At 27.8% G+C, this 12,980-nt stretch overlaps 1 protein-coding gene across 1 annotated transcript; it reads right to left on the bottom strand.

The window, feature by feature from the left end:
• Nucleotides 1-7,596: 7,596 nt before the first annotated feature.
• Nucleotides 7,597-8,469, bottom strand: LOC109817733 (transcription factor MYB73). The gene is given in 2 exon segments (XM_020383072.3): nucleotides 7,597-8,282; nucleotides 8,284-8,469. Coding segments are annotated over 2 exon segments (675 nt in total). The 5' UTR covers nucleotides 8,451-8,469; the 3' UTR covers nucleotides 7,597-7,774.
• Nucleotides 8,470-12,980: the final 4,511 nt, after the last annotated feature.

Raw genomic sequence — 12,980 nt, 5'->3', positions numbered from 1 at the left:
TTATGCTAAAATAGTTGCGTGAAATCCTAATTTAGTACATCCCTTTAAATCCAACTAACATTACCCTTATTTATTCTACAAGAGTGATTAGTAGACGAGTGTATTAACCAAGAAATTACAGCAAAATTAAAAAAAAAATTATTAGGTAGTTCAGAACTACCAAATATCTATGATTTCAACCAATTCTTACATAATATGTATTTAAATTTTTCAACTTACAAAAAAATAATAATTACATTTTATTTCGTGTCATGTAGAAACTAATTAAAAATTATGTGTGAAACAAGACTACGCAATAAATTCTCCAAAATTAGTCCTTTTGACATTATTGTAGTGAAAGTAGGGAGGAATATTGAGACTTTAAGAGAGATGGAAAATGCCTGGCATCTAGTCTGGTCCTAAAATGGCCGCAAAAGCATAAAGAGAAAGATCTAATTAGATGGAATATTTGGTCAATGAAGAAGGTTCTTCAAATTAAAGTAGTACGTAGTTTTTTTCGTTTGTTTGCTATTAATGCTAACCTTGTAAAAGAACATGCAGAAAATATGCTGATTGTAACTTAAAGGCTATTTAACTCTAAGTTTGAGTTGAGAATTAGATTCTGAAATTGTTGCAAGACATATACCATCCCAATATTATTTTATTCAATTTGCGTGTGTCACTGCACTCATAGCAGATGGCCATGGGGATGCAAATCACGTTGAACTCTACCTAGAAACAGCTGAGTTTCAGACACTAATTTATATATAATATAAACATGAATTGCAGTTGAGGGTGTCCATGTTAGATTTCACTGGGGATGAAATTAACGAAGATAATGGAAAATATATTAATTTCTTCGTATAACATAGGATGATGGCAGATTTTCCCTGTTGGACCCTTTTGATTCTCTTATGCTTACACTTTTGTCGTTCTTACAAAAAGTTGAAGCTAACACTTAGATCCCATCTCCTTGGCGATTCCCCGTAATGATTATTGATTGTGCTCTCCAAAATGATTGTTCTGCTTCATTTGTCCAAGAAGATTATATTTCTGGATTGTTGTAACGATTTTTGGTTAGTCAGAAGTTGAAATTATATGCTTAATTACTACATCAATCATGAAGTGAGGGTAAGTTTTGAATGCTCTTGAAGTCCATTTACATATTCAACTGCGAGTAGTCTCTGGTATGGCATGGTAGGACACTTCTTAAGGGAGTAATTTCTCCATTTTAGAAACTATTAGATGGTCTGGTATCATTATAGTTCTGTTAGTATGAAAATCCCTAAGTTATTGTGTCGGTTAACACCACAATAATTATTTTAAGCGATTGACTTAAGGGAGAGATTTTGTCTATTCTAAAGAACTTCCTAGAAATTGTAACCTGCGAAATGAGTTTTCTAAGGTTGAATGTAAAAGCTAAAAACTATAAACGGCTACAAATGGGCAATGAAACAGTAGAATCAAAGCTTTAAATGTGAAAGCAATATAGAAAGCTGATAAATAAAACATATAAATGGATGGAAATAAGATAAATTAATTGATTTTGGTCTTTTACAACTTTAATTCTAATAATATTTATACTTAGTCCATGACTCGGTCATAAGAGAAATACCTACTACCCCTCTTTTAGAAACATAAACTCTTGCATTTGCAAACTGTGGTCCATTCATTATAACTGCCTCAATACACAATAGAAACATCTATTTTTCATAGTAGGTCACTCACTATAAGTCATCATATTCAGGATCATCTTTCAATGCACTTATAACTGCCATTTTGCCGTTAACTGCACGAGTCTTGTCATAACTGTTAGCCAATATCACAATCAAATAGTCATCGGCTATATGAATCATAATTTAGCTTACCGTCGTATATGGAACGACACATCTCCCGGCCGTACTAAAATTAACTAATACACTTTTTGTGCTAACAAGTTCATACTCATCTTTATATGACAGGTAATTGAGTGTTATTCATTCTTTTCTTGCAAGTAGAAAACTTTAAGTACATGTCATTCAAAGATTAGTCGAAACTATACACCTAATTGTTTTGAACTCCCTATTAATTTTTCTAGAGTTTCTTGAATCTCTCTTAAATAATCAAAGACTCACCCTCCATTTGGCCTTAATTAAACTAAGGAACTAGTTACAAACTAATTGTATATCGTAACTCACAAGTAACTTGCTGAGCTTAAACTAGCCTTTCAATATCCATAGATAAAGTGGCAATATGAATTATCAACTGATTATAATTATGTTACTTCTAAGATTTTGTTTTCGTTATTTGTTTTATAAGATTATTGCTGGCCATGGATTTTGTTAAAGCTACCACAAAGGAGAACAAGCTTTAGTTGAGTTATTATCCTCCCCTCTCTGAACACAATAATTTACTTAAAGCTCAAATGACACATTTATATTCTCGCCTTATATATTTAGTCTACCTATTGATGCAAATATCTGCTATTTATTATGCTCCATGTGCTTACTTACTATGCTTCATGCTCGTGTCTCTAAATGATCCTGAAATAATTTTCTTAACTATTTCATCTTGCACACTCGTGAATATCTATCAGTTAGATGGTAGGAACTGGGAAATCTTTATTGTATGTGACTAAGTGTGAGTGTGATACTTCAGAATCTTTTTTTAGGCGATGTCAGAATTTCATCAGTTCTTCATCTTTTACTGACTTGTTTGTATAAGAGAATTATTTCAACTGTATCCAAACAAATATTCATCAATCAGTTGTGATGCAATGTATCAACTTCAACAGTTTGTGAACTATTTGATCAATCACAAGACGTGGCTTTCCCTAGACAATACCAACTTTACATTGCACAATAATGAACTGATGAAGTGGGACCTTATAACTTAACTATTTAGGTACAACAAAATATTCTCTCTTTGAAACTCACTAGCATTACGTACACAGGAGGTGTCTACATTGTCCAGAAGTAACATTACATCAGTCATTAAATTTTGTGGGTCTGACTTGTCTGAGAGACCAAATGCATCACATGAACTAACACTCCAAAAGTAAACAATAATTTCTCACTGATATGATTACACTGATCATTTGGAAAACTTTGATTCAGCTAAATCAGAGAAAGATCCTAATCCCATTGTAAGTCTCACTATCCAAATTTGTCGATATATCCTTATCCAAATTTGTATAGCATCAGCCAATGATTGTGTGTACCAAGTCAGATAAGTTTTCTATGATCTACATTCTTCGGGACAAAATTAGCACAATGAATTTCTTCTCCTAACTTAGGCATTTCCATTTGAAAATTCAGGGCATTTGGATGAATTTTAGGATTGGTTATTGAAAATAAAATGGTACCTTTAGGATCAGGTTGGATAAAAAGAAACTTTAAGATAGCATGAAAGTTGGTTTGTGCTTCTCCAAAGTACGGCACCTTGTCATTGGACTAATGTCTTCCACTATCTTTAATTAACAACCAAAAATAAAAATAAAAAACAAAGCCTTTCACTGTCCCGAAGTAGATGCAAAGTTGATCCGGGAATCAGGCACTTTGTTTCTGTTTTCTATGAGCCATGAATTATAGTTTTCAATCTACGGCATTACAGTACAATTTTTCAACTTTAATGTTCATCACTGAATTTGTAGGAGTCTGGATTTCTATCATCTGCAGTTAATTTTTTTTTTTATAGGCAAAAGTGAATAATATTAAAAAGGAGTAAGTACTCCAACCCATACAAAACTAAAACATAACAGAGTACATTGGTAATAAATCACTCTATGCAGTTTCTTTTGAAATTGTACACTAGGAATCTAGTAAACAACTCAGAAAAAAAGCATATTAAAAATATCTGTCATGAAAAATAAAAATAATATATATATATATATATTGATATTAAAAAAAATGTTGACAACACGAACTCTATACTACCTCATTTTTATCTTTTTGAATCAATTGAATTTAAGATAAAGAAGAAGAAAAATGATAATAAAAAAAAAGGATATCTTAAAAATGTGTGACCTTTTTTATTATAATATTACAAAATAAATAAATAAAATTACCAAAATATCATACTTTAAAATATATTTAACAAATTGTTATGTTTACTATTCATATTAAGAAATTGGTCTCCACCAACCAATTTCTTTTTAAAAAATTTCATATTTTTTTTATTTCTCAACTACAATTTTTTTTTCAATTTTGTCTCTTTGTAGTATTATTATTTTATATTTTCCCAAGTAATCATAATATTAGTACAGAGTATCTATCGCCAAAAGTAATAATTAATCTTTATCGAACATCATAAGCGCATAAAAAGTGCAATATTATTATTTTTTATATAATTTTTTTTTATGTAATAACTCATTCAATCAAAGATGGAGAGAAGTCAAGACTAAATCAAGATCCTAATAAATTTATTCAAAAATATTAAACATTATTTTAGTAGATGCGCGCACAAGCAAACTTTTTTTTTATCCCTGGACATGATTCACTTAGTGTCCCAAAGTTAACAACTAAAGATTAATATATATTTATAAAGTGTAGCTTTCATTAACCAAACATTATTTTAACACAAATGGGAATTGAACTTGAGACCACCAAGTGACCTTATGCTTGAGCTCAACAAACGTTATACTTGTTTCCTGGTGCAAGAGACACTCAACTTAAGAGAGATACGACTGATTAGAAAATTCACAATCCAACTAAGATATATGAAATGTGGTGATTAGGACAAACTTCAAAAATTATATATGTTTTACTCACATTTTGTTGCTCCTTGTACATGTGTTTATTGTGATTACACGTCTTAGATATATTTAACTTATCTGTTTGAATACATCTCTAATGTGTACAAAAGATTAATTGAAGAATTACACAATGAACAATATTGTCCCTTATTTAGACATGAAAAGAAATAAATAGGGTTGTCCAAAATGCTTGTATATACGCATAGAAATGGATATAAGGCAACATGGTTAACGAAAAAGATATTTCATATGTGTATAAAAACTCAAGTCATACAAAAAAATATGTCCTTATTATGAGAATTTTAAGCCAACAATAGTAATTTCTTTAATATTCAATTATTGTACCTTTCATTTTGTTCTCCATGTTATCTTCATTTAAAGTTAATTTTATAGAAACTTAATTTTATCAACTGATATATTAAAAATATTTATTAAAATAAATATTTTATTTTCTTCTAAAAAAATGATCTAACACAATATTATATAATTTATTAATTATCATTAAAAGAATATCACATTTATAATAGAAAAAAAAATACACTTTTAATGCATGTATGTGCATATGTAAGGAAAAATTCACTTTCATATATCAAAATAGAGAGAAAAAAAATAGTTGGAATATATAATATATTAGCAACGTATACTATAATAGTCGGAAAAAATTGAATTAATCTATTTTATTTCATGAAGTGAATTTAGGGTGATCATAATAGTTTACTACTTAACTTTAAAAATAATAAATGTTATTTATTTCTTCTCTCCTTTCTCAAATCTCATCTATGTGTTCTTATAATAAATGCTATTTCTCATGTCTCCCGCATTTTTCACTCCTCATCCATATCCGTCTAACACCATGAAAACTCCATTACAGCACCATTATTAATTTTTACTGTTAGTTTCAACTAGTGACGGATCTAGAAATTTTAAATGGTGGAAACAATATTTATTCATATATTTATAGTATTAAAAATTTTAGATATCTTTTAAAAACATAAGTATATATCATAATTATTTTTTACAAATTTGTATATTTATGATTACAATTAAAGATGGAAATAAATTAGGTCAAACTAAATTTTATTATAATTTAGTAGGTTTGAACCTAATTTTTTTTAAAAATATATATCCTAAGCATGACTTATTTATCTATCATAGACATTTTTTAAATTTTGATTAGAACTACAATCCTAAAGACCTACTTTACAATAATTTAACACTATTAAAAATATAAAAATAAATATATTAAATTTTATAAAAATCAAGTTTAATTTAGTTATGATATAAATATGTTTTTAATATCTAATATATATTTTTAGATAATAATTTATATTAAATATATTTTATAATAACAATTCTAAATGAAACATAAATCTTTCAATTTTTTTTATTTTGATTTTTTTAATTTAGAGTTTTTTAATTAATGTATATAATTTTATTATTTTAATTTTTTAATCAACGTATACAATAAATAAAAAATAAACATACATACTATAAATTTTATTTTATCAATTTTTTTTAATATATTACATTATTTATGTGAGTATTAAGATATATATATATATATATATATATATATTATAATTAAAAATTTTAACAAAAATTATTCATTATTAAAGATATTTATACATATGATAATTTAAACATATATATTTATTTTTTAAAATATATTATTTTTTAAATAAAAAAATATGTATGTTTTAAATAGTAGTTATCTCTACTTTTCACCACTAGATTCGTCATTGGTTTCAGCACACTCTCACTTCTCTTATATGAAATTGTTTCAACTTTTTTTTTATAATTATATTGGTTTATTTTTATGCATTATTTTTTTTTCAAAATGAAAAGAAAATTACAAAGTCAATAGGAAAAGTTTTAAACATGGCTCGACCATGGTGTTGCAACAAATTTTCAACAATAATAAGTACACATGGATGACACTTGGAAAATGAGAGTGAAGAGAGAAATAACATTTATTATTTTAAAAATTAAGTAGTACATTAACATAATAAAAACATCGATTAGATTTTCTTTTTCCAAATGTATTAATGTTTCCAACTATTTTAAAATTGCCAATACACCAGTATACATACTCTAACTTAAAAAAAAAAATAATAAATTCTTATACTATTCTTATTTTTTAATTAATATTCATATTTTTAATTAATTAAAATATATTTTTAAACTTTTTTATTAATATTTATATCTTTTAATCAATTATAAAGAGTTTATAATTGATAAATATTTTATAATCAACTAAAATATATTTTTAATTTTTTTTTAAATTAATACTTATATTTTAGATATATTTTTAAATTCTTTTTTCTTATTAATACATATTGAAATATCATTTTTAAACAGTTTATAATTTGATAAATATTTTCTAATCAATTAAAATATATTTTTTTTAAATTCTCCTTTTTAATTAATACGCGAATTAGATTTAAAGAATTTATAATTAATAAATTTTATCAATTAAAGAATCATATTTCTAATCAATAGTCATATCTTTTAATCACTTAGAATATCCATTTTTTTAAGAATTATAATTAATGTATTTTTAATCATTTAAAATATCTTTTTTTTAAAGAATTATAATTAATATATTATTAAATTAAAAAAATATATAAAAAGAAGTAACAATAAAAAAATAATAAGAAGAGAAGTCAGAATTTGTTATTGAAATATTATATTATAACTATCAGAATTTAGTCCAAAAATATTATAACATTTCAGTAAAAAATATTTTAATCTAAATATTCAGTAATAAAAAAAATTAACATGAATTAAATGAAACACTCAATTGTTCTAAGTTATAGATTAGAATTTGCATCTTATAAATAAAAAGAGGTAACAATAAAATTAAATAAATAAAAAAAAAGTCAGAATTTGTTATGGAAATATTATAACTCTCAGAATTTAATTTCCGTCATCCTCATGTTCATCTGTACAGCCCAAAACTTATGAACATTTTTTTCTCTTAATCATAGAAAAAAAAAATTAATACAGAAAAAAATAAGAACAGGTAGACTATTTGTTTTGGATTTCACTTAATGAGTATGAATATCATTTTCCATTCTGCAATTCACATTTGTCAATTCGATTCGCATTCAACAATTTATCGACAAGGGCGTTTTGAATGGCTTGGGTTTGCATTCGTTCCAGTCCAGACATGTAACTCCTCACTTCCACTCGTATCATCTCTTGCATCACGTTCAATAACTTTGCACTGAACAACTGCTTCTCGCACGAATCGGATCCAGGTAGAGACAGGGTGAGTAACGTGGCGGGATCAGTTGACGCAGTTTCCGCTAGTTGGGCCGGGGCGCTGAAATCGGATCCAGACGGAGTAGCGGAAGCGGAAGCGGAAGCCGAAGCGGTGGTGGCGTGTCTTTTGAGAGGGTGTGGGTGGGAGTTGGAGAAAGCTTGGGATTGGGAGCATTTCCTTTTAAGAGTGGAATTCCAATGGTTTTTTATAGCGTTGTCAGTGCGGCCATTGAGGAAGCGAGCGATGGTGGCCCACCTGTTCCCGAACCTGGCCTGCGCCTTCACGATCATTTCGTCTTCCTCCGCTGTCCACCTCCGGAGAGAGCTGGTTGCACCACCGCAACCGGCAGGACTTCCCAGAGCGGCCCGGGATTGCTTTGCTTATAAGGGACCAGCTTCTGGGCCCGTAAGTGTGGACCAGCCTCCTCAAAGCTTCGTCCTCTTGGGGACTCCATGGGCCTTTTATCCGATCCATGGAATTGCATAGTTTGGAAGGGGTTTATATATATAGAGAGAGGAAAGCGATAAGGATGAGTTGTGGAGCGGTTAGGACTTTGGACTTTGGACTTTGGACTTACTACTTACTACTTACTACCATACAGCTGTCAAACTGACACCTGTCGAACCAGAATCTCTGGGAGTTCCACGTATGTGTTGTGTACTACCTCACACACACACTCTCCGCCACCAATGTACTACTCATAAATATCTTTTGTCTTTCACTGCCACCATTCATCCATCAGATTATCAAACTATCAAAATTAATTAATCACCCCATTTTCAAATCGCCAACGGCAAACTGTCCTAACGGATACCCTCTATTCATTGCTAATTTTAAAGCCTTTAACAAACTCTTAGGTGTGGATGAGACAGGATATATGATTTATGTTTCTTATTTCATAAAATTATAAGAGATAATAGAATGGGATACATAATTAAAATAGTAAAATATTTTTATTTTTTTTAATAAAAGGTGAAATTCATTAGAATAAGATAAGATATTTTCTTAAATATTTTTAATTACAAAATTATCATTTCTTATTTTTATTATTTTTTCATCGTACACTTAGTTAAAAAAGAAAATTCTTATTATCATCTTTTTCTACTCAGCATCTTTTTTTACTCATTGGTCGATGTTCTTTTTTCCTCTCCTTACACTATTCATTGCTTCAATTGCATATAAGAACAAAACATGTTTTTTTTTTTCCTCTTTTGATGTGTTATTTGCATCATTAGAATTTTTGAATTTTACTATTTACATCATATAAATTACTAATCATTTGAATTACTATTATTTACTAATAGAGTTTAGGATTCATAAAATATCATTTAAATTACTATCATTTGAACCTTAAACTAATAGAGAAAATGTTAGACCCATTCAAATCAAATCAATATTATCATATATATATATATATATCAACAAATAATTTAGTATTTTTTTAGTAATTTGGTTTGGGAGCTTACTGAATTTGTTGTCTAATTTCATTTTGATTTTTTGGTATAGTCATTGAATGAAACATTTTTGTATTTTGGTCTTCTTTTATATAGTAATAACAATATATTTAATTTAATTATATTTTATCAAATATTTCACATTTACGTATTTAGAAAATAATTATAAAATATAAATATTAATATTTTTATAAGAATATTATATAATAATAGTCATAAAATAGCAAATTTGAAAAATGTTTTATTCTGTTTTGTTTAGTTTTTTATACTCAACCAAACATTAAACAGGATATATATATATATATATATATATATATACGGAGCATATCAAGTGGGAGGGAATTTATTATGAGAGATGAGAGGGTTAAAATATAACCCTTAGATTAATTTCTTCTCACGGGATTAAATATCAAATTTTCTCTTACTTGATTAATCTAAGGGTTATATTTTAACCCTCTCACCTCTCATAATAAATTCTTTCTCATTTGATATGTTCCCTATATATATATATATATATATATATATATATATATAGGGTTATATTTTAACCTTCTCATCTCTCATAATAAATTCTCTCTCACTTGATATGCTCCCTATATATATATATGTGTGTGTCATTAAATACAGTGTTTTGTTCTGTTCAACAAGCATCAAACGCAGAATATGATTTCGTTCTATTTTACTGTTACCAAACACAATATAAATACATTATTGTTCTGTTCCATTTCGTTTCTATCCCGTTTCGCTACCAAACGTTACCTCCCATTCTTTCATTTTAGCTACGGATGGTAAAATGCCTAAATACTTACAAGTTCACCAGTCGGTCCTGTCTAATTTTTTTATTATTATTTTATTTTTATTATTAAATTTAAATAATTCATATAAGATTTATTGTATATTTAATTTTTAATTATTGTACAACAAATATGTTATTGTATTTTATTTATCTTTATATATAATTTCATATTTTTTGTGCATCGAATTTACTGAAAAATTATTTTTTTTTTATTATAGCTTCAGACACACACATATATATATATATATATATATATATATTATGAAGAAAATTTGAAATTATTTATTATACAACAAACTAGATTAATCTATTATAATTTGTGATTTATTTTATTATTTAAATATACTAATTTACATGGATCTTTTAAATATGAAAAAATAAATATATAGAAAGAGGTATCCAAAATAAATATGCAAACTTATTTTTATATTTTTTTTAAAAAAATTGGCAAGATGACCCACCAGCATGCCAATTCACATAAAGGCAGACAAGATCATAGTGTTCAACCAACTTTCACTTGACAGACCACTCTGACTCAATCCATTTTTAATGAGTTGACAACAAAGTGAATCTAAAAGATTGAATCAACTCATTTTACCATCCTTTTAAGTTACTTTTTTTTATAAAATAAAAATTGTATTATTATTTCTTAAATAGATGTAAGTGGTATATATATAAGTAATGGCGGATTTAGGACATCAATGTGAAATAATTTATTTAAAAATAAAATAGATAATGGTGATTATTATGTATATGAAAAATAAGAATAAAATGTTTATCTAAATAAGGTATTAAAAATTATTTATTGACGTAAAATGAGACCAAAACATTATAAAGAAACAAGTTAATAAAGACAAAATTCAACAATAAGTTAAGAAACTAAAGATGAATTCAAATTATAAAATTAAAGAGGTAAAAAATTAATAAAACAAAATATATACTTGTATTATTATTAAAGTTAGAAGTACAAATGTACTTCTTTAATATGCTTTGGCTTTTCACTATACATAAGTTTTTTGAAAAAATAAAAAATAAATATTATTATTAGATCAAAAGATGATTTTGAATTCTTCATGGTATTAGTTTTAATCTTAACAAATTTAGACATTTTTTAATGAAATTGTTTTAGATCATACTATACGATAAATTAGAATAAAAGATTGGTTATAATGAATTGTATTCTCTCAAACGAACCACTTCATTTATAAGAGAAATGCATTTAACATATATCATTTATGATGTCTGATAATGAAATCATGGTTGTTTATATTATTCTTTAACATATCAAAATGAATAAAAAGCTTCTTCAATACTTGTACATCAAAAAGTAACAAAGATATAATTTTTGTTATAGAAAAGATAAGTAAATATCTCGAAATATGTGAAGTCTGGAAATAAAGTCATTTCTGATTAACTCACACAACAATTTTTTTCGTTTGGTGTCTTAAAGGTGATAAGCAGCCTCCTTGATCAGATAAGAAGTGACAATTTGATGAAACGCATTTAATGTATGCATATAATGTACCAACATATACTTCTATTTACAATAAAGAAATACGAAGATAGACAAAACAACCTTGTGAAAGATGTTCAAGGATTTGCAATGGTTATTTTCATATAGTACCTATATAAAAAAACTTGAAGACTCTGAAAGAAAATAGAAGAAGGTTCATTGTAAAATCGTATTCATTCTTTATGTAAAAGGATCTATACTTAATTTGGTAATATCACATCTTGACAATAAGATGAAACAATCAATGTTTTCTCAATTTTAACTTTGTGTTATTGCTTGGAGCTTGGATATAATTTGTTGTAAAGAATACTTGGTTGTTGAAGCTTAGAGAGGCTTTGTTATTCAAAGAATACTTGGATAGTTGTTTAAAAAGACAAATCAAAGAACACTTAGGTTAAGCCAAAAATGACTGTCGCCACCGGCCCGAACGGGCCTCGGCGGTCGCGAAGACGGTCGAGCTCGCTTTTATTTTAGTTTTGAAAATGTATTGGATTATTAGAACGACTTGTTCTCAAACTGAGACCTTGTCGATCTTATCCAATTTATTTATTAAAAGTCTCACCAATCCATATTAATCCCAAGCGGGACCCTCCATGGATTAGTGGTTTTCGCAAAAGGAGGGTTCGTGGAGTCGCCACCAATGTTTTACTCAAAACATTGGAAAAAGGGATAAGGCAATTGATTTTATAAATCAACTTTGGCCATTACAACCAGAGTCGGGTAAGGGAGTCGGTTACGCGTGGGGAAGGTGTTAGCACCCCACAGCGCCCCTTTCGGGTTCCCTATGACAGATTATATTCTAAAATAACAGTATAAAATTACTAAATTACCCCTATTTATTATAAGCGATTATAAATTAACTATCTACATGATGACAGTTTAAATATGCACACAGAAAGCAGTAAAAGGAAGGATTTAAGAAGAAACCTCTTGAAGCGTGCTTTTATATATTGAGTAAAACTGGGAAGCTTTTTGGCGTTCCCTCGCTCTACAAGCTCGCTCGCTCCTTCCTAAAAACTTTTGACTATGGAAATCCGGAGGATTTCCCTTCGACTAGGTTCGAATCTCCAAGCTAAGTGCTCGGAATTCCAGAACTTCGTCGAATCGACTCCCAGAGAGATTTCTAGGGCAGAACACTGCTCAAAAACCCCAGAATACTCAAGGAGGGAGTCAAAACTGAGTGTGAAAGTGTGGAATGACGTCCAATTGACGTCATATTTATAGGGAATAGGCGCAATACG

This window comes from Cajanus cajan, chromosome 4 (genome assembly GCF_000230855.2).
Source record: "Cajanus cajan strain Asha chromosome 4, NIPB_CcT2T_4, whole genome shotgun sequence".
Classification (NCBI taxonomy): Eukaryota; Viridiplantae; Streptophyta; class Magnoliopsida; order Fabales; family Fabaceae; genus Cajanus; species Cajanus cajan.
Note: the sequence above shows the minus strand (reverse complement) of the source record. Positions and strands in the feature narration are given on the sequence as shown.